General features: G+C 45.1%; 1 protein-coding gene across 2 annotated transcripts in view; it reads left to right on the forward strand.

Moving 5' to 3' along the window:
• The window catches only part of LOC132398228 (gamma-aminobutyric acid receptor subunit gamma-4-like), a 245,000-nt gene that overhangs the window by 205,284 nt on the left and 14,375 nt on the right, over positions 1 to 25,341 (forward strand). For both annotated transcript variants that reach the window (XM_059977356.1, XM_059977357.1), the window contains exons 4-8: positions 8,234 to 8,454; positions 11,747 to 11,829; positions 14,118 to 14,255; positions 18,560 to 18,712; positions 23,060 to 23,259. In XM_059977356.1, coding sequence (XP_059833339.1) covers positions 8,234 to 8,454; positions 11,747 to 11,829; positions 14,118 to 14,255; positions 18,560 to 18,712; positions 23,060 to 23,259 — 795 coding nt within the window. The remainder of the gene's footprint in view (positions 1 to 8,233; positions 8,455 to 11,746; positions 11,830 to 14,117; positions 14,256 to 18,559; positions 18,713 to 23,059; positions 23,260 to 25,341) is intronic.

Below are 25,341 nucleotides of genomic sequence, written 5' to 3' on the forward strand. Positions count from 1 at the left end.
GACTGCCATGGATGTGGCAAATGTGCACTTCCAGCATTGCCAGCCTTCACGGAGGCACCAGGCTTGACAGCGAGCACGTAATGGACACATTCACCCAATACAACCTTCCGAGAGACTGATGAAGCCAGTGAGGGAAAAAAAGCTGTGGCAGATGGAGATGAGTGCTGGGGTGGTTAGAGAGTGAAATCATTCTTTGCTAACACAGAGAGATTTGTAGCCAAAACGATAAATCAAATGGACCAAGTGCAACTGCGGAAAACCAATTGCAAAAGGTGGTTTGGACACTGGCTTTCAGCAATTTGGCTTCATACCCTTGAGTTTAGAAGGAGGAAGGGTATCTGCCTGAGGCGTTCAACATATTGGAAAGATAATTGGTGGCAAACAAGAAATGAAGAGAAATTGGTTTAAAACTGAACTGAAGCACATTTTAGCCAGAATGGTTATCAACCCTTGCTATTGAAAGAGGACTGGATCTTACCTGGGGCTTTACTCTACCTTTGAGCCTGAAGGATCCATATCTTCCAGGTTGGTTTTCTGTACATTAAGTGATCTCTGTCTCCTGCCATCTAACTTCTCCGAAACCATAGGGTTGGTATTCTAGGATCAGTCCATGATGTTTCTCCCTTAACCTCCAACATTTCCATAACAGTCCCCAGTGCTGCAGTCTTTTAGATCAAACATCAAGCACTCTCCCCCCCCCACCCCAATTCTTGTGGCCTGCCCACTATATGCTCCTGACCTTGTGCTTATGATGGGGAACCAATCTGCAGGAGGGGGTTAGGGTGCAGAGACTGCAGCAGAGTGAGGGGTGTTGGGGAGATCCAGGTGGGAAAATGGGATAAACAGAGCTGTGTCAGGGAAAATGAAGCTGAGGTAACAGTGAAAACAAACTTCAGGAGCTGCTGCCACCCTGAACACAGGCAAGCAGCTGGCTGCACTTAGTGTGCCTTGGGACGATGGGGACAGTCCTGTGTAATCACTGTGGGAGGAGACTCTCCTGGACAACAGTCAAACAGTCTGAATTCTCACTCTCCACCACTGTGTCTACAGTGAGTATGCTACAAAATCCACTGCAATTACTTATCCCAGCTACTGTGGCAGCTCCTGCCAACTGCATGACCTCCCCCATAAGGCAGCGTGCAAGCGAGAATACTGCTGCATATAGTCTCCCTCTATATATTGATTGAATTTTTTGGCAGGATCTGGTGCATGCGGCATCATAAGGTAGCAGTTAGCATAACACTAATATGCGTGCAACGACCCGGATTCATTTCTCACCGTATGGAGTTTGTACGTTCTCCCCGTGACCAAGTGGGTTCCTATCTGGTGCTTCGGTTTCCTGCCATGTTCCATAAAGACACTCAGGTTAATTGGGCACAAGAGGTGATTGGGTGGTGTGGGTCCATCCAGTCGAAAGGGCCTGTTAGCAATATAAAGCCATAAATAATTAAATAATAGTAAGTTAATCATGCCAAGTGGAAATAAGTCCAGGACCAGCCTATTGGCTCAGGGTGTCTGACACTCTGAGGGAGGAGCCGTAAAGTCTGATGTATCTCGAAATGAATAAAGCGCAGAGCCGTGGGTGTGGTTCACATGGGCTTCAGTAAAGCCTTTGACAAGAACTTCCATGGGATCCAGGGCAAGGTGGCAAAGTGGATCCCAAATTAGTTTGGCGTCAGGAATCAGAGGATTGTTTTGGTGATTGGATGCCTATGATGTGTGGTGACCCTTGCTGTTTGTGATATGTGGCTGAGATAAATGTGAATACGAGTGGGACAGTCAGTAAATGTGCAAGTGAAATTGCTGTATTGCGAAGAGTTGTCTTTGGCTACATGGCAATAGTTACGTGTTGGTGAAATGCATTGAAAAGTGGCTCATGAAGCTTAATCTTGATAAGTGGGAGCTGATGTATTTTGGCTTCACTGAAGAGGCCAGGGTTCCACAAGGCTGGTATAGCCAGGGGAGGTAGTGGGGACAAGCTCTCACTACCTATTAAATGCTCCCCCAATGGTGTGTGCCTCAAATAGCTGCTGACTAAGCCTGGCAGAACCAATTCCACCGTCAGGAGAAGGAGCACAGGTGGGGTACTGGAGCCTTAAAGGAATCGTTCTGGGCAGATGGAGCTTGTCAGCTGTGGTTGGCAGCTCCTCTAGGAGAAGGAAAACTCTGATCTCAAACCTCTGCAGGCTTGCAGCTGTACCCTCTCATGGGGAAGGCTTCGGGAGTAAACCCCGAGGGGAGAATCCGGAGCGGAGTCCCTAAGGCAGTCCTACACTGAGTTCAACGCTGACAGGCAACTCCTGCGATGCTGCCGGTGCCAAACTGTGTTGGTCTTTACTGTTCATTTGGGTTCATCAGCCATGTGGAGAGGGGGAGCTTGCTGCATGGGCAACAGCTTGCTCTCCATATCGTACTGCCCAGGCTTGCATATCTAGACAGCCAAGACACAATAACGGAGGCCTCAGAGAATGAGACTAGGCCACTAATGTTCCAACATTGTAAAAGCAAAGTCAGGCCTCAGCTGGAATTCTGTTTGCAGTTATTGTCACCAAAAATTGGAAAGCTGCGCTGGTGCTGGAGAGGGTGTAGAGTAGATTCAGCAGGATGTTGTCTGGAAAAGAATGTTTCCGTTACAGTATGACAAGAGACTAGAGAGGAGGCCTGTTAGTCCTGGTGTAAATTAGGAAGGACATGACTCAGGTAAATATATTTAGGAGGGATATAGATAAACTAGACTGCAGGAGGCTGCTCATCCTTTTCACTTCTGATCCCTCGATGAGGACTTCCCCTTCCTGAAGTCCACAATCATTTCATAGGTTTTACTGATGTAGAATGCATGGCTGTTACTGTGACACCACTCAACCAGATGATCTATCCCACTCCTGTACGTCTCGTCATCACCATTTGAATTTCTGCCAACAATAGTTGCCTCATTGGCATATTTATAGATCCACTTGAGCCATGCCTAGCCACATAATTGTGCGTGTAGAGAGAGTAGAGCAGTGGGCCAAGCATGTTTTCAATGAAGTACGCCAGTGTTGGTTGCCAGCGAGGTGGAGGTGTTATTTCCAATCTGCACAGATTGTGATCTTCTGACGAGGAAGACAAGGATTCAGTTGCAGAGAGAGGTTTTGGAGCTGGTTGATTAGAACCGAAGGTATGATGATGAGGTACTAGGGAACCATTCAATGATATTATAAGAGCAGATAAAGGCTATCCTTCAGCCTGATTGTATGTGCTTTCAGGCTTCTATATCTTCTGCCAGATCGCTCAGTCAGCCCAAAATGTAAATTATAGGCTCAAAGTGCCCGCGGTTTAGTAGTAGAAGCAAATCAAAAAGAAGAAATTGTTTAATGAACTGGTTGCAGAACATCGCTGTTGGTCACGTTGGTCACTGGCACCATCTCAGCTCAATACATTGACTGTTTATTCCCCTCCATGAACGCTGTTTGACCTGCTGAGTTCTTCCAGCATTTTGTGTGCATTGTTCAAAATTTTGATCATCTGCTGCGTTTAAATCTTCCCTGAAACGTCAGGACCAGAAATGTACCCAGTATTCACTCTGTTGTCTGACTAGTGTTGTACACAGTCCTTGAAAGAATCCCATGCTTTCATATCCTGTGCCTTAACTAAGAAATGTGAGTTTTATTTATTTAATTAGAGATACAGGGTGGAATAGGCCCCCTGGTCCACGAGCTGCACTATCCAGCAAGCCACTGATTTAACCCTAGCCTAATCACAGGAGAATTTACAATGACCAATTAACCATCTGATTGATACGTCTTTGGTTTGTGGGGGGAAACAGGAGCATCCGGGGGAAACACGCACACACATGAACGTACAAACTTGTTTACAGAGGACAGCAGAATTAAACTCCACGCCCAAAGCTGTTATAGTGTTGCGCTTAACACTACACTACCGTAGCATCCAAAAGTTATGCCTATTTTCATTTGCTATCTTTGATCATGTTTGGGTTTGAGTAGCACCAGCCTGCATTTATTGCCTTATCTTCTCATTTCAGCCTGTCAAGTTTATGCCAGTTCCCAATCCACTGCTGATTTTTCCTGTAATCTCCCTCCTCCACACTCCCATCAACTGCCTCTGAATTTTGCCACCCAACTCCACATCTGGGGCAATGTCCAGTGGCCAATTAACCTGTAAACACAAGAGATTCTGCAGATGCTAGAAATACAGAGTAGCGTATACACACACACACACACACGCGCGCACGCGCACACGCACACGCACGCGCACACACACACACACACGCACACACACACACACACGCACACACACACGCACACGCACACACACACGCACACGCACACACACACACACACACACACACACACACACACCTGGAGGAATTCAGCCGATCAGACAGTACCTATGGGAGGGAATAAACAGTTGATATCTAGGACTGAGACCATTCATCAGAAAACCCACAGGCACGGCACAGAAAACACCCAAGGGCAGGATTGAACCCAGGTGTCTGGACCTCTGTGACAATGACTCCACCAGCTATGCCACTGTCCTGCAAAGTATCCCCAATGGCTTTTCAGTCATCCCATTGAGCTGTCCAGCTCTACGTAAGGATGTACATTCCAGGGTCCCTCTATTTTTTGACTTCACCCATTATTCTGCCATAGTCTGTCCTTTCCCTTGTTTTGTGCACCTACCCAATTGTATCACCTTGCGCTGAACTCCATTTCCAAACTGGCCAGACTGTCAATATCTTTGTGTGCTGAATCTTTCCCCCTCACTAGCAACCCCACAGCCAATTTCAGTAAATTTACAAGCTTCTTCATCTGAATTGTCTAAATTTTTGTGTAACATAATGTCTGAAGTGTACAACTTTGTCAAAAATCTATGCCGATTACATCAAGCGTCCTGCTCTTTTTGATCCTCCTTGTCAAGTTCCAAAAGAATTCAATTATGTTAGTCACAACCTTCTTCAGTAAAATCCGTGGTGATTGATTAATGTGTCTTTCTAAATGAAGGTTCTCAACATTTAAAAAGCAGCTGAATAAGCATTTCAATCACCAAGGCAAAGACCATAGTCTAAATGCTAGCAAATGACACTGATGTACAGTGGTTAGCATGGTCATGAGGGGCCGAAGGGCTTGTTTCCATGTCATATGAATATGTTTATATCGCCCTTTGGAGTGGGTTCACATTATCTCACCATCTCCTAAGGGAAATGTCTGGTAATAATGTGATTAATAAGTTCTCTCTCTTTATTTTCCAGTCCATCCATTTACTGATCTCAGACCAGATGAAGGAGCTCAACCTGAAATGTTAACCGTCCGTTTCTCTTTGCAGATACTGCCTGACCTGCTGCGTTCCTCTAGTAGTTAGTTTATTTTGCTCTAGATTCCAGTGTTCTCAACTTTTCGTGTCTCCCTCGCTTTATTTTAATTGTTCAGTTGATCCCACTCCCCTCTGTGGGAGCACTCCCAGGTGCACAGGGTCTGGTCGACCACCAATTTACATCTGAATCCATCTGGCAGGTTGTAAGGTTGAATCAGGTTCATGGGTCTGGTGAGTGAGACTGACAATGCTCACTGGGAATAGGTGAATTAATTATTTATAGCCTGCACCGCCATTCAGTATGATCATGGCTGATCATCCAACTCAGAACCCTGTACCTGCTTTCTCTCCATACCTCCTGATCCCTTTAGCCACAAGGGTCATATCTAACTTCCTCTTAAATATAGCCAATGAACAGGCAGGTGCAGGCTCGAAGGGCCGAATGGCCTACTCCTGCACCTATTTTCTATGTTTCTATGTTTCAACCAATCATTCATGTTCCCCAAGTTACAGACACGACAAATCTGAATATTCAACAAACATACTGAGCTAAAAGCATGCACAGAGCATACCTTCCCAATGGTCATGTACACCCCTTGCCTTAAACAAAGGGAGAGAGAGAAAGGACCTCCCACACATGCTCTCCATATACTCAGGATATTTGAAACTGGACACCAGGCAGCTAACCAATGGGAAAAGCAGCTGCAGTTCCTAAACTAACCAATCGCAGCAATCAGCAGAAGCCATACCTCCACAGGACACAGGGATACTCAACACTGTGTCCTGTCATCAGGCATTGTCCAGGACTAGATTCTTGCTTCTCTCTCTGCCCATTTCTCAGACCTCACTGATGGAGGAGATGTCTAGTAACTTCCCCATTCACTCAGACCCCAAGTGTGACGTTGCCCTCACTGTGCTCTTGTACACTCAGCAATGCTTTGGCAGTAAATCTACCAACACAATGACAAGCATCAAAAGCATTAATTTCAAACAGACCAAAATAGAAAAGGAAGAATGCACTGCTGAGGCTTTATAAAGCTTTGCTCAAACCACATTTGGGATAGTATGAGCAATTTTGGGTACCATGTCTAAAAAAGAGGTACTGACTCAGGAAAGGGTCCAGAGGAGATTCACAAGAATGATGCCAGGATTAAAACGTTTAACATATGAGGGGCATTTGATATCTCTACATTTGCACTCAATGGTGTTCACAAGGGTGAGCTCACATTGAAGCTTATTGAATACTAAAAACCCTGCATAGAGTGAATATGGAGAGGATGTTGCCATTAATATGATTTGAGGGCACAGCTCAGAATAAAGGATTTCCCACTAAAACAGAGATGAAGAGGAATTCCTTCAGCCAAAAAGTTGGTGAATCTCTGAAATTCATTGTCACAGATAACTAGGAGGTTATGTCATTGGATGCACTTAAGGCAAAAATTATAGGTTATTGATTGGTAATTGGATTAAGAGTTATAGGGAGAAGACAGAGAATGGGCTTTAAAAATTAATCAGTCATGCTTAAATGGTGGAGCAAACTCAATAGGGTGGACTGTCCCATTCTGCTCCCTTATATTATGCTCTGTTTGTAGCCATGCTGCCAAAAAATCAGGGCAGGGAACATTCACTCTTCATGGATGCTGTTTGATTTACCAAGCATTTCCAGGGGTCTGTGATCATTAAATCCCTAGCAAGATCAAACCACATTCACTTCCCATGTAGAAAGCAGCCATCACCCTTCTTAACAAATTCAGAAGACAACAAAAAATTAAAAAATGATTCCAATGATAACTTGAAATTCTAATTCTGTTCTGCCTCCTTGGATGTTGACTAACCTGGTGTGTATTCCCAACATCCTTTGTTTATATTTTGGACAATGAATCTATTGGCAAGGATGTAGGAAGAAGCAATGGTGAAGGGGAAGATTACAAATATGTGAGGAGAGTGAAGTGATCAATGACAGGATTAATATACAGAGAGTTGCTATTGGTTTGTTTGTCATATGTACCAGGACACAGTGGAAAACTTTTGTTTTGTGTGCCATCCAGATGGATCACGACATACGTAATTCCACTGAGGTAGTAAAAAGAAAGCAGAATGTAGAATGTACTGTTGTAGCTGCAGAGAAACTGTAATGCAGATAGATTACTAAAGTCATTGGAGATCTTGAGCAACACATGCAAAATTTGGAGGAACTCAGCCAGTCAGGCAGCATTGATTAAAGGGAATGATCAGTCAGCATTTTGGGCCAACAGCCCAAATTAGGAAAGAGGAGGAGAACCAGATGGAGGTGATAGTTCATCTTTAGCTTATGAGAGTTTCTTTCAAGAGCCTATAACAGCTTGAAAGAAGATCCTCAAGTTTGGTGGCATGTGTTTTCAGCTTTTATATCTGCTATGTGATGGGAGAGGGAGAAGAGAGAATGACTAGAGTGGGAAGAGTCCTTATAGTGGCTGCTTTTCCAGGCTGGTGAAGTGCAGACAGTGTCAAAGTGTAGAGACTGAAGTTTGAATCATAGTAATGGAATTTAACCGCTGTAGAATCCGCAACAACAATGCCTTGTCCTGGAAAATGTGACCACGAAATGACTGAATGCCACAAGAGATGACCTGGTTCACTCCTGTTCTTCAGGGGTGAGATTTGCTGTCCTAGCCCAGGCCAGCCTGTATGCAACTCCAGATGTACTTCTTGACTATTTACTCCGGTGTGGTTTAGCCATTTGGAAGGTCTCACCACAACCTTCTCAGGGGGTAATTAGGAATGGACAACAACTGGTGACAATGGAAATTCTTTGATCCTGAAAATGAGCAGAGAAGGAACAGGAGTGGTCCATCAGACTCCGTACCCTTCTCTGCCACTCAGTAGGGTCTTGGTAATAAAGAAAGGGCCTGTGTTGTTTTAAAGCTATCATCTTCTGTTCCAGGAGTACACCATCGATATCTTCTTTGCACAGACATGGTATGACAGGAGGCTGCGTTTTAACAGCACGCTGAAAGTCCTGACCTTGAACAGTAACATGGTGGGGCGAATCTGGATTCCTGATACTATTTTCCGAAACTCCAAGCGGGCAGATTCTCACTGGATCACCACACCCAATCAGCTGCTGCGGATCTGGAATGACGGCAAGATTTTGTACACCCTGAGGTAAAGACGCCAGCTCTGGTTTAGCTTATTCCTTTTGGCGCCATGGTATGACCTCCCACCTAACACCCAACATGGTCATGCGATCAGTCCACCCCTATGGTACTCCATCATCCATTGTCACACAACCCTTATCCATTTCCAAAACTTTAATAAATTGCAGTATGGACAATGTAAGAAAATGAAAATCAGTTATATTACTTTCTTATGGACTTTGCTTGTGCTGGTATCTTGGGGATCAATCTTTAATCCAGGCAATTCTAGGCCATCCTGAAAAAAAAACAGTTCCAGCTCCACTGAGGTAAGACTGCACTGAACCAATAGATGCTGTGCATCCACATTGTCTCCACTGGACAGTCAAATCTGGAGATAGTATTGAAAGCACAGTACGTACAAGATAAAGCAGCCCAGTTGATAGGCACCCCATATACAGCATTCGCTCACTCCACCAGTGGCAGTCTGTACCATCTGCAGCAACTCACCAAGTCTCCTTTGTCAGCACCTTCCAAACCCACCACCTCTACCAGCCTGAAGGGTAAGGGCAGGAAAAGCACAAGACACGGCCACCTGGGCGTCACCCTCCAAGGCACACACCATCTGGATTTTGGAAATGTGCTGCTCTTTCAACGTTGTGGGGCCAGAATCCTGGAACTCTCTCCCCACACCTCAAGGACTGCAAATGCAGCTCATCACTACCCATCTCAAGGGCAATTTGAGATGGGCGAATAAATGTAGCTTTAGCATGCAAAACCTACAATGAATCAAAAACTGTGCAGGCTATTACAGGAGTAAGTGATCCCAGAAGGCTTTCTTCAACTACTCACAGTGCCCTCAACGATACTTGCCACTTTCTGGCTGTATTTTTACCCGTTCTGTCTGTGGTGAACTACGTGTGCATGGTGCATCACTGTCTTTTGACTCACAATTCACCCCATGAACATCCTGCTGGGGGGGGGGGGGGTCCAACATTCCCAATGTGGCTTTGGATAACTCCACAGTGCTTCATTTCTGCGTGGACCTACCTCCAATAGTCTGCCTCACTCAGCCTGGACTCCCAAATCCCACGAAAAGTCTGATCTCCAGTGAGCAAGTTCTTCAGATGCACTGTGTGAAACTGTAACTATTTCCCAACAGCTTCAGCTTCATTAACAACGTATCAGAGGACCCTGGCTCCTCCTGCTTGTGTGGTCCAGGACGATTGTCAGTTTGATTACTCGGTGGGCTGTGGTGTGTGTATAGTACACTCTTTAGGGGCTCATTTGAGGGTACAATTTTCTCCTCATGACCAATAGCATCTTTAATATTGTTTGCACCAGTTTATCTTGCTGTAGCCATTCAGCATACAGGAGCAGCCCTCTACACCATTCAGTACCTATTACGGCTGATCACCACAGTCCTGCTCTGTCCTCACTCTGTTCTCCCCCAACCCTCATCATAGCTGAATTGGAGAGGCTGCATTGATCAGGGTTAAAGGCTAAAGACTAAGGATGAAAGATTATCTTTATTTGATTGAAACATTGAAACGTAAAGCGAAACACATAGCTTGCATCAAAGACCAACACAATTTGATGATGTGCTGAAGACAGCCCACAAGTGTTGTCATGCTTCCAGTGCCAACACAGCTGGCAAAACTCAGTAACCCTTGGCAGCTTGAAAGGAGGCATACAACCAGAGAGGAGAGGCAGGTCCTTCTCCCGGGAACATCTCCAAATAACAAGGAGAGGCGAAGAGAAAAGTACACACCCATCCTGAATTTCCTCAGATTTCCAGCCAATGTGATTCTATAATTAGTCAGAAGTGCAGAAAGAGATCATTGATTCCTGTAATTATCACTAAGCTAGAGATAATGCAGGCCAAGGAAGTCTTTCTGGAACTTGTTTCAAGTCAATATGGTTCTAATTTTAAAGATACATCAATATCTGAAATGCCACTTCCAGATTTATCACTGTCAATGCAAATTCAACTGCTCTTCAAATTCACAAGTTTAATGCCTCCCAAGTGCATGCACTGAGAATTTTTTACAATTCACACAGTCACAGTGATAGTGCTAACAAGCACCTGAAAAGAGGGAGTGAGGTGGAGGGATTTTGGGAAGGGATTCAGAGTGTAGGGCCCAGATTGTTAAAGTCACCAAGAATAAACCAATGGCCGAGCAGTTAAAAATTGCAAGGGGGTGGGGTGGGTAACAAAGGATTCAGGGTTCAATGAATACAGGGTTGAAAATAAAATCTGCAGTGCCAAATCAGAAATAAAAACAGGAACCCTTGGAAGAACTCAGCGATCTCTGACATGATGCTTAAATCTGTTACTCTCTCCTTGCATACTGCCTAATCTTTTAAATGTATCCAGCATTTTCACATAATTAAAGCTTTCTTAGCTTAAAGGAGATGTGTAAATGGGATGTGTAAATGTGTGAGGATAAACTGAAGTCACACTGGGTGCAGCTGAGGACAAGGGAAGAGGTGTCCAGCTAATAAATGGCTAACAGTTAGGTTTATGCTTTTCAAGGATCATTTGCATTAAGAAGTATGTTGAAATAAGTATGGGGGAGGTACATAGCGGTGGAGAGGGATGGTTGGGATGTTGATAAGGGAAGGGTAGACCCTGCATTGAATCTGTAGGCAGAGGTAGACTATGTCAAGTATTGGATCCACTTCTTTTAAAAGGGATTTAAAATTATCTGAGAAATACTGTGAAAATGATGAATGATGAGTGCTTTCAGCTAGAAGGTTCAAGTGGAGAAGCCATTGTTTAAGAAAGGTTGAGTAGAGATATGATGGAGGTGGGCTTGATGCTGATGGGAGAAAGAGTGGAAACAGAGGCAAACACTTTTTATTATTTGGTCAAAAACCTCATGGTATGGCCTTGAAGTTTTGGGCAAAATGCTCAGGGATGGGTAGAGCAGGGAGACAGTAAATCTTGGTGCAGAATGACAACCATCTGCGATCCCAGTGTCTGAGGGTGCAAACAGAGCCAATCACAGCATTGGACAGGCCTGATTGTAAACACTGCACAAAAGGGGAAACACAGGACAGATGCTATAGGAAAACTCTAAATCAGTGAATGGCCTCGGCTGCTGTGACAGTATCTGATGTGTTGTAGTCATCAAGCCTGTTGGGGGTCTTGTGTTGTGTCAGTGTTAGGGTGTTGTATGAGGTAACATGGTACCACTGGCAGAATGGAGGGTTTTCGGGAGCTCTTTAGGATAGTAGTGGAGGGAGCGAGGGACGGAGGTCACCACACAGGCTCTGAGAACCAACAGTGCGGTTGATGGTATGTATTTCTCTCCTTGCAGACTCACAATTGAGGCGGAGTGCCAGCTGTACCTGCAGAACTTCCCCATGGATGAGCAGTCCTGTCCCCTGGTCTTCTCCAGCTGTAAGTGCCACAGTTCAGAAAAACCTGAGAACCCAGTGCAGCCACTCAACCCTCTCCCAATCCACGCTCAGGCTTTTGGTGTCAGCTTGTGTCTCCCCCTCTCTCCCTCGCTCATACAGAATGGTGAACACCCAGTGATCCATTCCCCTGAGTAACCACCAGATAATTCAGTAGCACCCTGCTTTATGGATAGATTCCATCTATCCAAGCAGGAATTGTCTTTCAGCGAGCACTGAGCCCAAACAGACTCAGGGAAAATAGAAGGTGAATTGGACAGATGTTTCTCTGGCCCTATTCCCAGTTCACAAACATTCTCTTGTCCAAATCTAGTACTGAGGAAAAGGCAGTTGGAAGCTGAGGTGCTGGTATCTAACAATCCGGTGATGAAAAGCACGGCTGTAGATTCCTACCAATATAACACTGGCAGAGTACTGTACAGAGAAATTAACTTAAATCAAATGAGCCAAAATAAAACAGCCAGTGAAAAAGACTTGCATTTCTATCACCACATTCACTAACGTTAAAGTAGTAAACACAAAGTCAGATACCTGCTCTCAGAAACCTAGCCTCTGAAGCTCACAGCTTTTGTATGGAACCGGAGAGAAACAAACCCCGAAGAAGGGCTGGGTCAAGTTGTCTGCACCCTCTGGATCTGTGATGGAGAAGACATTGTCAGCCACCGGCTGCACAATCTGTTTACAGAACCTCTGTCATTTATCTAGCAAGAAGAAAGGTGAAGCAGGGTCCAGATCTTGGAGGATTTGACCTCCTATATGTGCCTTGGGATCTCTTGGGCTAAAGAGCACTTAGATCTCTTAGATCCCTTAGAGTATCCTTGCCTTTGTATACCTACCATGGGGCTGGGTCCTCAACAGCTCAACACAGACCATATCAAGCAACCTCTTCTCAAGATACTTGATCTTGGAGTCTCAGCTCCGTCAATGCCTTCTTGTCCTCCTGACAGAAGCGATGAGTGTGGGTTTTGTCAATAACCCACCTTAGCCTCAAGAAGGGGAAAGCCTCCTGTTTTTTCTTCGGACTGCTGAAGAATGGTGGAATGAGTTTCCTTTATTTATTCCATTTGTGGCAGGATAAGCTCTGCTCACAAGGGATGGTGATCCAGGCTAGTATGTCTGAAAAACACATACACAGTCAATTGGAGATCCTCCTCGCCCAGACTGCCAGCTGAAGGCATGGAGTCAATATCGTTCCCCCAATGTCCTCCAAGCTGAAGGTGCTGTTTAGTTCCTTGACTTCTCCACCAAATGCTTGGTTACATTGGTGTCCAGGGTGATCCCTCACCTCAGGTGTACCCCTACCCTCTGTCACTGTGGATAATTGACTCACCATTATTGTTTCTTAAGAGAGCAGTCCTTCCCAAAAGAAGTGAACTTGTATTGTGTCAAGGGAGACTGTGGAACGGCACACCATCCGGACCACTGTGAGCTGGGGCAAGCTCAAGATTTTTGTTCCTCAAGATCTCCAGCTGAAAAGTTAGGCCAACAAGATAGCTGCTGCACTGGAAATTAAACTAAGGTGATTCACAAAGACAGCTATCCAAGCAATCCACAGTGCCACCGATTTTCCGATCATGTTCAGGATTCACATCCCAGTTGTCACTGTAGGTAGGGGAGTAGAACTACTCTGAATACAAAAGGTAGACATCAGGAAAGCATTACCCACTGCACACTGGGCTCCAGGGGCCCAGCCCACAAGGAGGAGACTCCAGCTCAGTCCACAAGAGGTTCAGCTTTGAGACTGTGGCAGTGGCCACTGCCTTTCTACAGTGGTCACATCTGGGTGAGTGCAAATCTCCCAAAGCTGTGTGGGAGCCCCGTCACCAGAGAGGACTCAACGAGTCACACACACCCAAAGTTAGAGTGGGGGGAGAGGATGTAGCAGCGAGAGTGATGGGTTAGTGCTGGCTCCGGCTCAGGGTTCACCCTGGTTTGTCAAGAGCTTCCTGAAGCACATGCTTCCTTCATTCAGGCAGCTCATCCAACCAAAGTCAGGGGTGGAAAAGGAGGAATGGGAACTGTGTGAAAGGTGGGGTGGGGAGTGTGCAGGGAGTGGGAGGCTGCATGGGGGAAAGTATGGGGTGATAGCAGAGTGTGGGGTGGTGGGGTCTGTGTGAAGGATGATTGTAGGCAGGGATGTGTGGGAAGACCATTCAGACATCAGCCTTGCCTGCACTTCAGCTGCAGTTCAGCGGAACCGCCATGTGTAGCTGTGGGTGCAACGTGTAGTTCCTGCCAGCAACTATTAACGCAGTCACGTTCTGCCTGCAGATGGATACCCCAAGGATGAGATCACCTATCGGTGGAGGAAGTATTCCATCGAAGTGGCAGACCAGCGATCGTGGAGACTTTACCAGTTTGATTTTGTTGGCCTGAGAAACACATCAGAAATCCTGAAGACTACGGCAGGTGCGGAGCATCAGGGCAGTGTAATCGGTGTTTGGATTGGACTCACTTCATACGGGTTCTGCGAGGGGGAGGCCTGCATCAGGAATAAAGTTGGTCAGGACGTTCTGGTATTTCCACCCAGCTCAGGATTACAGAGACTCTCATGCAATCCTACCCCTGTTAAGTGGTCACGTTTATTCCACATCTACGCATTTCAGGATGTCAAAGTCTGCAGAGTGTACTAAACTGCCATCACTAAAATGCAGTTTTACCCCAAACCTTTGGGGAAAGAGGAAAGGGTATAGGCAAATGAAAGGAAAATCAGTAACGTTGAATTGTTATAACAAAGTATAAAGTGGATGGGCCGACCTTACCTCTGACTTGGATGTGTACTTTCAAAGTCTGACAATTTCTGTCAAGAACAAACCATGAGAAGCATGAGAGGAGATGGCCAAAGTTGATTGGAAAGGGACACGAGCAGAGATGTTGGAAGAATAGCTGAAGTATTGGGGAGTGATTTGGAAGGTGCTAGTTAAATATATCCCAAAAAAAGTTTTCTAAAGGGAGAATAATGCAAACATAGTTGACAAGGGAAGTCAAAAACAGCATAAAAGCAAAGAGCAGGATATGCAATTTAGCAAAAAATAGTGGGAAACTAGAGGACTGGAAAGCTTTTAGAACCCAACAGAAGGCAACTCAAAAAGCAATAAGGAAAGAAAAGATGAAATATGAAGGTAAGCTAGCTAACAATATAAAAGAGGATACCAAAGGTTTTCTCAGATACATAGAGTAAAGGAAAGACAAGAGATGATATATTGGACTGCTGGAAAATAATACTAGAGAAGCAATAATGGGTACAAAGAAACAACAGATGAAATTAATGTATTTTATGTCAGTCTTCTCTGTGGAAGACACCAGCAGTAAGCCAGAAATTTCAGAGTATCGGGGGCAGAAGTGAGCTATTACCAATGAGAAGGTGCTTGGGGAGCTGAAAGGTCTGAAGATAGAAAATTCAGTTGGATCAGATGGTCTACATCCCAGGCTTCTGAAAGATGTAGCTGAAGAGATTGTGGAGGCATTAGTTGTGATCACTGTTCTGTAGGACGGAAAAATTGAAAAATTGAAAATGTCACTCCGCTCTTTAAGAAAGGAGGGAGGCAAAAGACAAGAAATTATAGGCCAGTTAGTCTGACTTTAATGGCTGGGAAGATGTTGGAGTCCATTCTTAAGGATGAGGTTTTGGGGACACCTGGAGACATATGATAACATAGGCCAAAGTCAGCATGGATTCCTTAAGGGGAAAATCTAGCTTGATGAGTTTGTTGAAATACTTAGAGGAAATAACAGCCAGGATAGACAAAGGAGAAACATTGGATGTTGTTTACTTGGATTTTCAGGCCTTTGACAAGGCGCTGCACATGAGGCTGCTAAACAAGATAAGAAACCATTGTATTACAGGAAAAATACTAGCATTGATAGAAGATTGGCTGACTGGCAGACACAGACAGTGGGAGTACAGGGTATCTTCTGTGGTTGGCTGCTGGGTTCTGCAGGGTTGGTGTTGGAACCACTCTTTTCACATGGAAAGATCTACAATTTAGATGACAGAATTGATGGCTTTGTGGCCAGTTTTGTGGTGGATACAAAGCCACATGGAGAGGCAGGTAGTATTGAGGAAGCACGAAATCTGCAGAGGACTAAGACGGATTGGAACAATGTCAAAGAAGTGACAGATGGAATATAATGTAAGGAAGTGCATGGTCAGGCACTTTGGTAAAAGGAATAAAGGCATAGACCGTTTTCTCATGGGGAACAAATTCAGAAATCTGAGGTACAAAGGGACTTAGGAGCTCTAATGGAGGATTCCCTAAAGTTTAACTTGCAGGTTGAGTCAGTGGTAAGGAAAGCAAATTATTTCATTCATTGCAGCATTCATTTCCAGAGAACTAGAACAGAAAAACAAGGATGTAACAACTGATCTTAATAATGCATTGATCAGACCACACGTGGAGTACTGTGAGCAGTTCTGGGCCCCCTACCTAAGGAAGATGTGCTGGCATTGGAGAGGGTCCAGAGGAGGATCATGAGAATTATCCCAGGAACAAAAGTGTTAATGTATGAGGAGCATTTGATGGTGCTGGGCCTGAACTTGCTGGAGTTTAGATGAGAGGGGATCTCATTGAAACCCATCAATATTGAAATGCCTAGAGTGGACAAGAATAGGATGTTTCCTATAGTATGGGAGTCTTGAACCAGAGTGCACAGCCTCAGAATAGAAGGACATCTCTTTAGAACAGAGACAAAGAAGATTTTCTTCAGCCAGAGGGTGGTGAATCTGTGCCAAAGTTTATGGGGAGAAGGCAAGAGAATGAGGTTGAGAGTGATATTAATCAGCCATGATGGAAAGGCGGAGGAGCCTCAATTGGCTGAAAGGTCTAATTCTGCTCCTATGTCTCATTGTTATATCAGAGCATTGGTAAACAAAACTGTAGCATTCACCGTGGATGTATACATGTGCAATAAATGGTATAATAAACCATGTCAATATTGGCCGTGTATAATTTGTGTAATAAATGAGATATGCAAATACTATGATGGCTGATCCAAATTGCTTGCCCTGTCCAGCTGGATGGTACTACATTATAAAATATTGTAGATCCAGTGGGGTCCCTTTATTGTGATCACCACACCCTGTCAGATTCAACATGCTTGGGCTATTTTTTCTCCTGTCATTTCCTCAGAGTTCATCTCAGATTGTCTTTGCTCAGTCCCCAGCTCCCTGTCATTTACCCTGTGGTCAGTTCCTCTCTGGGTGTATTCATGTCCTTGTAGGTCCATTAGGATTTTGTCCTCCAACTTACTGTACGCCTATCTGAGTGTCACTATTCATGCCAGGGTTCAATGTACAGATGACAGATTCCATGAGTTTGACTCATGGTCAGGTTTTCTGAGTCCGCTGAAGAAGATGAATAAGGTGTCTGGGAACTTATTTATGCTAATTGCCTATATTTTGGTAAAGGCATTCGTAAGATCAGAGAGGCTTGAGGTGAGTGAAGCCTCAGATAGGCCACAGCTGAAGACCTGTGAACACTTCTGGTCACCACTTCCGGAGAGGAAATTTACATAGGCATTGCCACAGTTGGCAATATAGCCAGCTTTGATTTTTTTTAGAAGATAAAAGGAAAAAATACTCAATTGAAAAAATAAAATCTCAGATGGTAGTGAATTTCTGGAGTTCTCTGTTCCTGTCCCGGGAGTCCTGGAGGCTAGATCATTAGATATATTTAAGGTGGGGTAGAAAAATATTTGAAAGATTGGGGTACTGAGGACGATGGGAATTGGGAACACAAGAAGTGCTGAGGCTGGCATGGACTAGCCATGATCATATTGAATGGTGGGGTAGTCCTGGGGGTGCTGAGTGACCTATTCTTGCTTGTATTCTCATGTGTTCTTGGGATTTGTTCCCTTTCGAGAGAAGTCAGCCAGTAAGGGTATATGTTTAAGGATTGGAGGAGAATGGCCTAGGTAGAATGGGCCAGATAGCCAAGATCCTTGCCTGAATCATCCATGATTTTGCTACTGCACGCTTCTCAGTTTCCCTGCACCCCAGCTCTGGTTTGTAACCATTTCATGCCAACTTAATACTGGCCCTTTTAAACATCTTCATATGTGGATGTTTCACCCTTCTGGTTATTTCACCAGCTTCCAAACCTCCTTGTGAATTGAGGGCACATCTGGAAAACAAGATGTTGGGAATAAATGGAGGGAATGCTAAACACAGCAGCCAGTGCCCTAAACATGACAATCTGCTTAGAAGCAGGGAGGTAAATGGGGAAGTACATCTACAACACAAGCCCCGTGTTTCACAGCATGCCAAAGTAGTGCCATACTCCTGTAGCCAGGTTAGATTAGGTTTGATTAGACCATACGGCATAGGAGCAGAATTAGCCCATTTGGCCCACACTAGGGAAGCAGAATGGTGCGTTGAACAAGCTGATGCCTCACAGTACCCGTCCCACGAGGTTGATCCTGACCGTAGGCATTATGAAGTCTGTGTGTTCTGCCTGTGACCATGTCAATGTCGATCTGGAAGGTTGATTGTCGGCATGAACTCAATGGGATGAAGGGCCTGTGCTTCATATGGCTACTATTCTAATTTGGTCAACTTAAACAAATTTTTGGAACAAAGGTATTTTCATTACAGTGACAGAGCTGAAGAGGTAATTGGTGGACGTGCTAACAATGTAGGCAATAGTTTGGGTAAATTTAATACAGGAGAGGGAATGGGCACATGTATTAATTTCTTCTCTTTTTGTTTTACACAGGGGACTACACAGTAATGACTGTTTACTTTGATTTAAGCAGAAGAATGGGATATTTTGCCATACAAACCTACATTCCGTGCATACTAACTGTTGTTCTATCATGGGTCTCATTTTGGATCAAGCGAGATTCTACTCCAGCCAGGACCACACTTGGTGAGAACAAGATATCGATAAGGGAATCTGAATGATTGATATGGAGATGTGGGTAGCCATCTCACCTCGAGCCTGGCTGTGGAATTGACTATCATCTCATCTCATTGGGCTGTGAAGATTTGGTGCATGAACCTTTTATAGTAATAAGCAATGACAGTGACCTTGAGGGAGTATCATGTTAGAAATGCATCCCATGTTGTTGGAGCTCATTTGAAATAAAAGTGATAGTATCCGGGCTGAGGTGGGTGGTTTTGTGCAATAGGCAGCAACCTGTCCACTGCCCTTGAGATTGAACATCACTGACTGGGCCTGTTTTGAGAAAGTGATGGTGGAGATAATCTTGAGCTGCTGCTACATGGTGATTTCATTATGTGAGAAGGGTCAGAATTTTAACCTCGTGACAGTAAAAGGGCAGGGCTCTGTATCCATTCAGGAAAGCCTAAGCATTGAGGGAAATCAATGGCTTGGCTCTGGGGCTGATGGCTTCTACAACATCTCCAGGTGCAGAAGCAGAACCTGCCAGGTTTGCAGATGAATTATGAATGATCATATACAAATGTGTGAATAACATTACTTTCCAGCACCAGAGAAGCTCATAAAGTAAATGTTTTGAACAGAATTCTGTGACACACTGAGTGAAGCAGAAACTTTGGTCAAATGCAGCACTCTTGTGTATGCCATCCTCCAGTACCTTCTGGAGCTGAACTCCACTGAGGCTCAGGTGCTGTTCAATTCCCATCAATAGAAAATCTTTATCAAATTCATGCTGCTTTTGGCTTAAATACCCTAACAGTCAGAAAATGCAGTCACACACACACATTCACTGATGTTCAACTTGAGTAATCAGCATCCTGGCTCTGCCAGGCTGTGAGATGGTGAGATTGGTGCGTCCTGGTGTTCAGGGTGTTCCATTCCACTTGCACCTTTGCAGAAGGTGAAGCAGTCCTGCCTTGTACATTAAGACTCTACAGCGTGCATCTTTGTAGAGATAAGGACCAATGCTAGACTAGAACCATCTCACCGGCCACCACCATCGCAACATTCCCCTACACTCAACACTTGGGCACTCACCGTTACTTGGAGCTCCACTGGACCTTGCAAATATGGCACGGTGACAAGGTCAGCTGGGAGTCTGGATAGTCTGGTGCAAATGGGTAACTAGGGATAAGTCAGGAATGTAATGGAATATCATTCACTATCTGGGTAAGTTCAGCTGCAGCAGCCCTCAGTAGTATCCAGGGGAAAATGGTCCATCAGTTGGCATCATCGTAAACATACTCTCCCTGTGATTACCACACAGTGTCTGCACTGTGCATCATCTACGTTCTCATCCCAACAGCTCCCAAAGCCATAATCCGTCCATTCTAAGATGGTGCTGGTGAAGCACAGTGAAGACTTACTGGCAACAAACAAAACTACTGTGTTATTGTTCACACATTTTCATGCAAACGATCACCGTGATCAATAACCTGTAACTTCCCTTTTGGAACTGAGCCTTTGAATCGCTTGTATGACCTGGTATTTCTGCGGTGTGAACTGAAGTCTTAAAGGTCCAGCGTGGTGTGTACGGGATGAATTGAGGCGGTGGGGCCCAGGCCCAAGTGCAAGGAATGAACTAATGTAAGACCACTGCTGGAGGGGATTTGAAGTGGCAGATCTGAGATGGGGCAGAGTCCAGGCAGCGGGGCCCAGACCCAAAAGCAAGGAAGAACTGGGTGTTTGACCAATGTAAGTGCCAGGCCTGATTGGAAAGGTCAGAAATAGGCCAAATCAGGGTGCCAAATCCTGGGGCTGAAAGCATATTGAAGCAGCGGGGCCCGGGTCTGAAAGCAAAGAATTACCTGCTGTTTGGTCAATTTAAGTGTCGGGCCGGATTGAAAAGGTCAGAATTTCGGAGCTGGATGTGAAGGATGGGCCAGTGTTCAGCTTGCTGCTCAACGAGGTTTACAAATCTCTGTACTGAACTAAGACCGTGACCTGAAACAAATGGGCTCCTGGACCATCTGTGTCTGGCCTTGTCTGAATTTCAGTTCTGAATGTTATTTGCCTATTTCTATTGTTTGCACAAATTGTTTTTTTTTCCCTGTACAGTTGGTGTTTGTTGGTCTTTTTTAATGGGTTCTACTGGGTTTTTTTGTTTTGTGGCTGCCTGTAAGGACACGAATCTCAGGGTTGTAAATAGTATATATTCTTTGAACTTTGAACCAGGAAGGGCAATGTGCCTCGCTAGTGCTGAAATGGAGATACATCGCTGAACTAGATTTAAATCCTGGAAATCTTGATCAACAGCAGCAGCTGGGAGCATCAGGAAGGTTTATTGTTTTTAAGTGGCCTTTCATTGTCACTGGGTCGAGCTTCTGGGACTCCCTCTGCAGTTGCACCATGGGAGCAGCTTCCCTAAGTGCCTCGCCTCACTTCTTAAAGGCAGTTAGGGAATTGCTAAGTGCTGGTCTTGCCAGTGACACCCAGATCCTGAAAACTGATGATAAACAAACAACAGCAAGTAGGCTCTTGAGCAGGGGTCACCAACTTTTTTTGCACTGCGGCCCAGTTTAATATTGTCAATATTCTTGCGGACCAGCCAACAGAGGTGGGGGGTGGGTGTGTTAATCACGACGAGAATATAAGCGATAAGTCAACTGTAAGTCACTTAGAAGTGGCTAATGCACTCAATTTCATTTCTAAAAGGGTTTATCTAATGAATTTAATATTAAACAAAAAGCGCACATTTTCCTGGCATGAATATAGTGATAAGTCAATTATAACTCACTTATAAGTCAATAGCACAATAACATTTTAAGTAATGTTTGGATATTAAACACACAGGACATATATTCCTCGTGTAAACATATAAAATCATTACAACACACCAGTGAGAGGACAAGGTAAGGGCCGGAGGTCCCCGTACCTGGGTCGCAGCAGTCGCAGTCTGGAGAAAGCAACCGACCGAGTGGGGAGTGTGACAGGACGCACGCTCACCCCCCTTGTAGGTAGGTAGGATCTATCGGCTGACAAAAATTTGGCTCGAGGGATGACTTTCAGTAGATCGCAGCGAGGTAGCTGCTCTGCTACCTACGAAACCCTGAGCTCGAATTATGTCGCCTGTGAATACTTTAGCACTGGGTTCCCCATGAACATTCGGTGTGCTAAACAGGTTTAGAGGCGGCGTCCATCTGTCTGTGCTCCAGGCCAGTAGCAATGGCACTTCTCGCCGGCCGTGCGAGGCGGCTGGTACCTGAGGCCAACCAGTGATCCCTGGTTCGAGGGTATCACTGATGACCTCACATGGGTAATGACTTCACGTGCTTAATGACCTCGCGTGCGTTCAAGTTCAACAGTGGGCGTGACAGGGAGTGAGGAAAGGTGTAGCTGACTCATATCGTTTCATATCGCCAAATCATATTGTTTCCTCGTGGCCCGGTAGCACATGCTTTGCGGCCTGGTGGTTGGGGACCACTGCTCTAGAGACTGGCAGAAAGTAGCTGCTGTGCTATATAGAAAGGGTCTCTGTTCACAAAAGATTACAGAAGTTACACTGGGAACCAGAAGCCTTTGTTGCGAACTGTACTTGAATTGTGATTTCTCAAGCTTCGGGATAGAAACATAGAAAGCCTACAGCACACTACAGGCCCTTCGGCCCACAAAGTTGTGCAGAACATGTCCCTACCTTAGAAATTACTAGGCTTACCCATAGCCCTCTATTTTTCTAAGCTCCATGTACCTATCTAAAAGTCTCTTAAAAGACCCTATCGTATCAGCCTTCACCACCGTTGCCGGCAGCCCATTCCACACACTCACCACTCTCTGAGTAAAAAACTTACGCCTGACATCTCTTCTGTACCTACTCCCCAGCACCTTAAGCCTGTAACACACACAAAATGCTGCCTGGCCTGCCGCATTCCACCAGCATTTTGTGCGTGTTGCTTGAACTTCCAGCATCTGCAGATTTCCTCGTGTTGACCTTATACCTGTGTCCTCTTGTGGCAACCATTTCAGCCCTGGGAAAAAGCCTCTGACTATCCACACAATCAATGCCTCTCATCACCTTGTACACCTCTATCAGGTCACCTTTCATCCTCCGTCGCTCCAAGGAGAAAAGGCCGAGTTCACTCAACCTGTTCTCATACTATAAGGAATAGTAATCTGTCAGAGTTCCATCCAGGATGTCCAACTAGGACTGTGATCTAAGATACTTTCTAAGCTCAGCACAAACCCACCAACAGCACCAGCTGGGAATCAGGATGTGTTCTTCCCATTCTCTGTCATTGTCTACTAACACTGGATAAACTGGAAGTGTAGTATGTGTGCACTTCTCTCTAAGCTTGTCTTTGCTTTGTATTTTTGCAGGGATCACCACTGTACTGACCATGACAACACTCAGCACAATCTCACGGAAAGCCTTGCCTAAAGTCTCCTACATCACCGCCATGGACCTCTTCGTCTCTGTTTGCTTCATCTTCGTCTTCGCTGCCCTCATGGAGTATGCCACCCTCAACTACCTAGTAGGGACCAAGAGACTCAACCCCATAAAACGCAAACTCAAACCTGTACGTTTCTAATGACCTGTCCTTCTCTTTTCTCACCTGTCTCCAGCTAATTGTTGATCTTGTCTAATGTCTGTGAGCAAGTGGGTTGGTAGATTTATGCTTGATTTATGGTGGATTTATGTTTACCAGGTTGAGTTCAAAGATGGGGGGGGGTTTAGACTATGAGGAGGGATTGAGTCACCTGGGACTGTACTCACTGGAATTCAGAAGAAAGACAGGAGAGCTTATAGAAACATGTAAAATTGTGAAAGGAATACAGTAGAGAAGACAGAGGTAGGAAAGTTGGTTCCACTGGTAGGTGAGACTAGAACTAGAGGATGTAGCCTCAAGATTCGAGGGAGTAGATTTAGGACAGAGATGAGGAGGAACTGCTTTTCCCAGAGGCTGGTGAATCTGTGGAATTATCTGCCCAATGAAGCAGTGGAATTTACCTCAGTAAATATATTTAAGACAAGTTTGGATAGATGTTTGCATAGTCGGAGAATTATGGGTTTTGGGGAAAAGGCAGGTAGGTGGAGATGAATCCATGGCCAGATCAGTCATGATCTTATTGAATGGCAGAGCAGGCTCGACGGGCGAGATGGCCTACTCCTGCTCCTATTTCTGATGTTCTTATGAAGGACATAAACCAGTTGTGGTAGTTTGGTGGTCAGAGTGGGGGTGGGGGTGGTCTGGAACAATTAGTGATGTGACAGCCAGCTTCACATGGAGACACATGGACAGCTGAAGTGGGCATCTTTCCATTCCCCTGAAAAGAGGTAATTTTGTGGTCACAGCCCAATTAGGATCAGTGGTGGTGGTCACAGGGTAGTCACTATGAGAGGCCACAGTCCTGGAGCAGACCATTTGCAGCTGTTCCATACCTCTGAGGTTTGAGGGGAAAATTAAGGCAAAATTCTGTTGAGTAGGTATGTGATCTAAGTTTTTAGTGTAACCTCAATGTCCTTTGCTCATTCTGAGGCTGATGATGGATTATGTGAATAAACTTTATAATTGCAGACATGATCTACAATCCAATTGCACCATGATAATGAAGCACTGGGTATCTCTAAAAGCTTTGGATGGAGTTACAGAGTAAATACTGATTAGGAATGGCAGGTGTATGTTGGGGCTTTGGTGAGCCCTGAGACTGTCCTTGATTGTTCACTGCTTTGGGCCTTTTGTTGTGACTGGAGGCATAACGTGAGGGATAACCGTTGTTTGCAGGCACAGATTCCAGATGAGAGGAGTGTTTCCCACTGCTGAGAAGGACTGCTTGAGGAGGGCATTCCTGTAAGAATTCATCACCCCATGAGGAGAAAGAGAGAAGCTACAGGGTGTGTGGTTCCCTTAGCTGGCTCTGGAAGCAGGGAAGACCCAGGGCTGAGATGAGAAGTGTCTGCACCCAGGATGTTGGTGAACCTCTACTGCAGACAGCTGTGGAGGCTGAGACACTGAACACGTTCAAAAAGGAGATGTGCCATGCAGTAGGTGCAAAGAAGAATCTGATGCGAACAGAGTGAAGAATTCATGAGAGCATGTAACTTATAGACAATTCCTTGTGACCTCAGGACTGCTACCCATGCCATGTGGAATCATTGGGCTGTGTTGGGGGAGGAAGATGGAACCCACAGAAGGGACAGTTTACACTGAGCCAGAGGGGGAGGCTAAAACCTCAGCAGGAAAGTTTGCGAGTGCTACACAGGGGTGGGGAAGGGGGTTTAAACTGCATTTGCAGGGCATTGGGAAGCAGAGTGCCGGAATAGATAGTGAAGAGATTATGGAGGTAGATGTAGTGGATTGGAACAGGCTGTTTCCTGGTGAAGGTGTACTTGCTAAGTGGGAGACCTTCAAAAATTAAATTTTGGAATATAAAGCTACTCTGTGCCTGTCAGAATAAAAGGTAAAAGTAACAGATTTAGTGAACCTCGGCTTTCAAGAGATATTGAAGTGCCAGTTAAGGAAAAAAGGGGGTGCGTAGGAATAGGCAGGTAGGAACAAATGAGTTACTTATGGAGTATCATCATCATCAGGTGCCGTGCCAAGTTTGAGCTTTGACGGCCATGGTCCACACACTCCTGTTTTGGGTCAAATGGATCAATT

This window comes from Hypanus sabinus, chromosome 8 (genome assembly GCF_030144855.1).
Source record: "Hypanus sabinus isolate sHypSab1 chromosome 8, sHypSab1.hap1, whole genome shotgun sequence".
Lineage (NCBI taxonomy): Eukaryota > Metazoa > Chordata > Chondrichthyes > Myliobatiformes > Dasyatidae > Hypanus > Hypanus sabinus.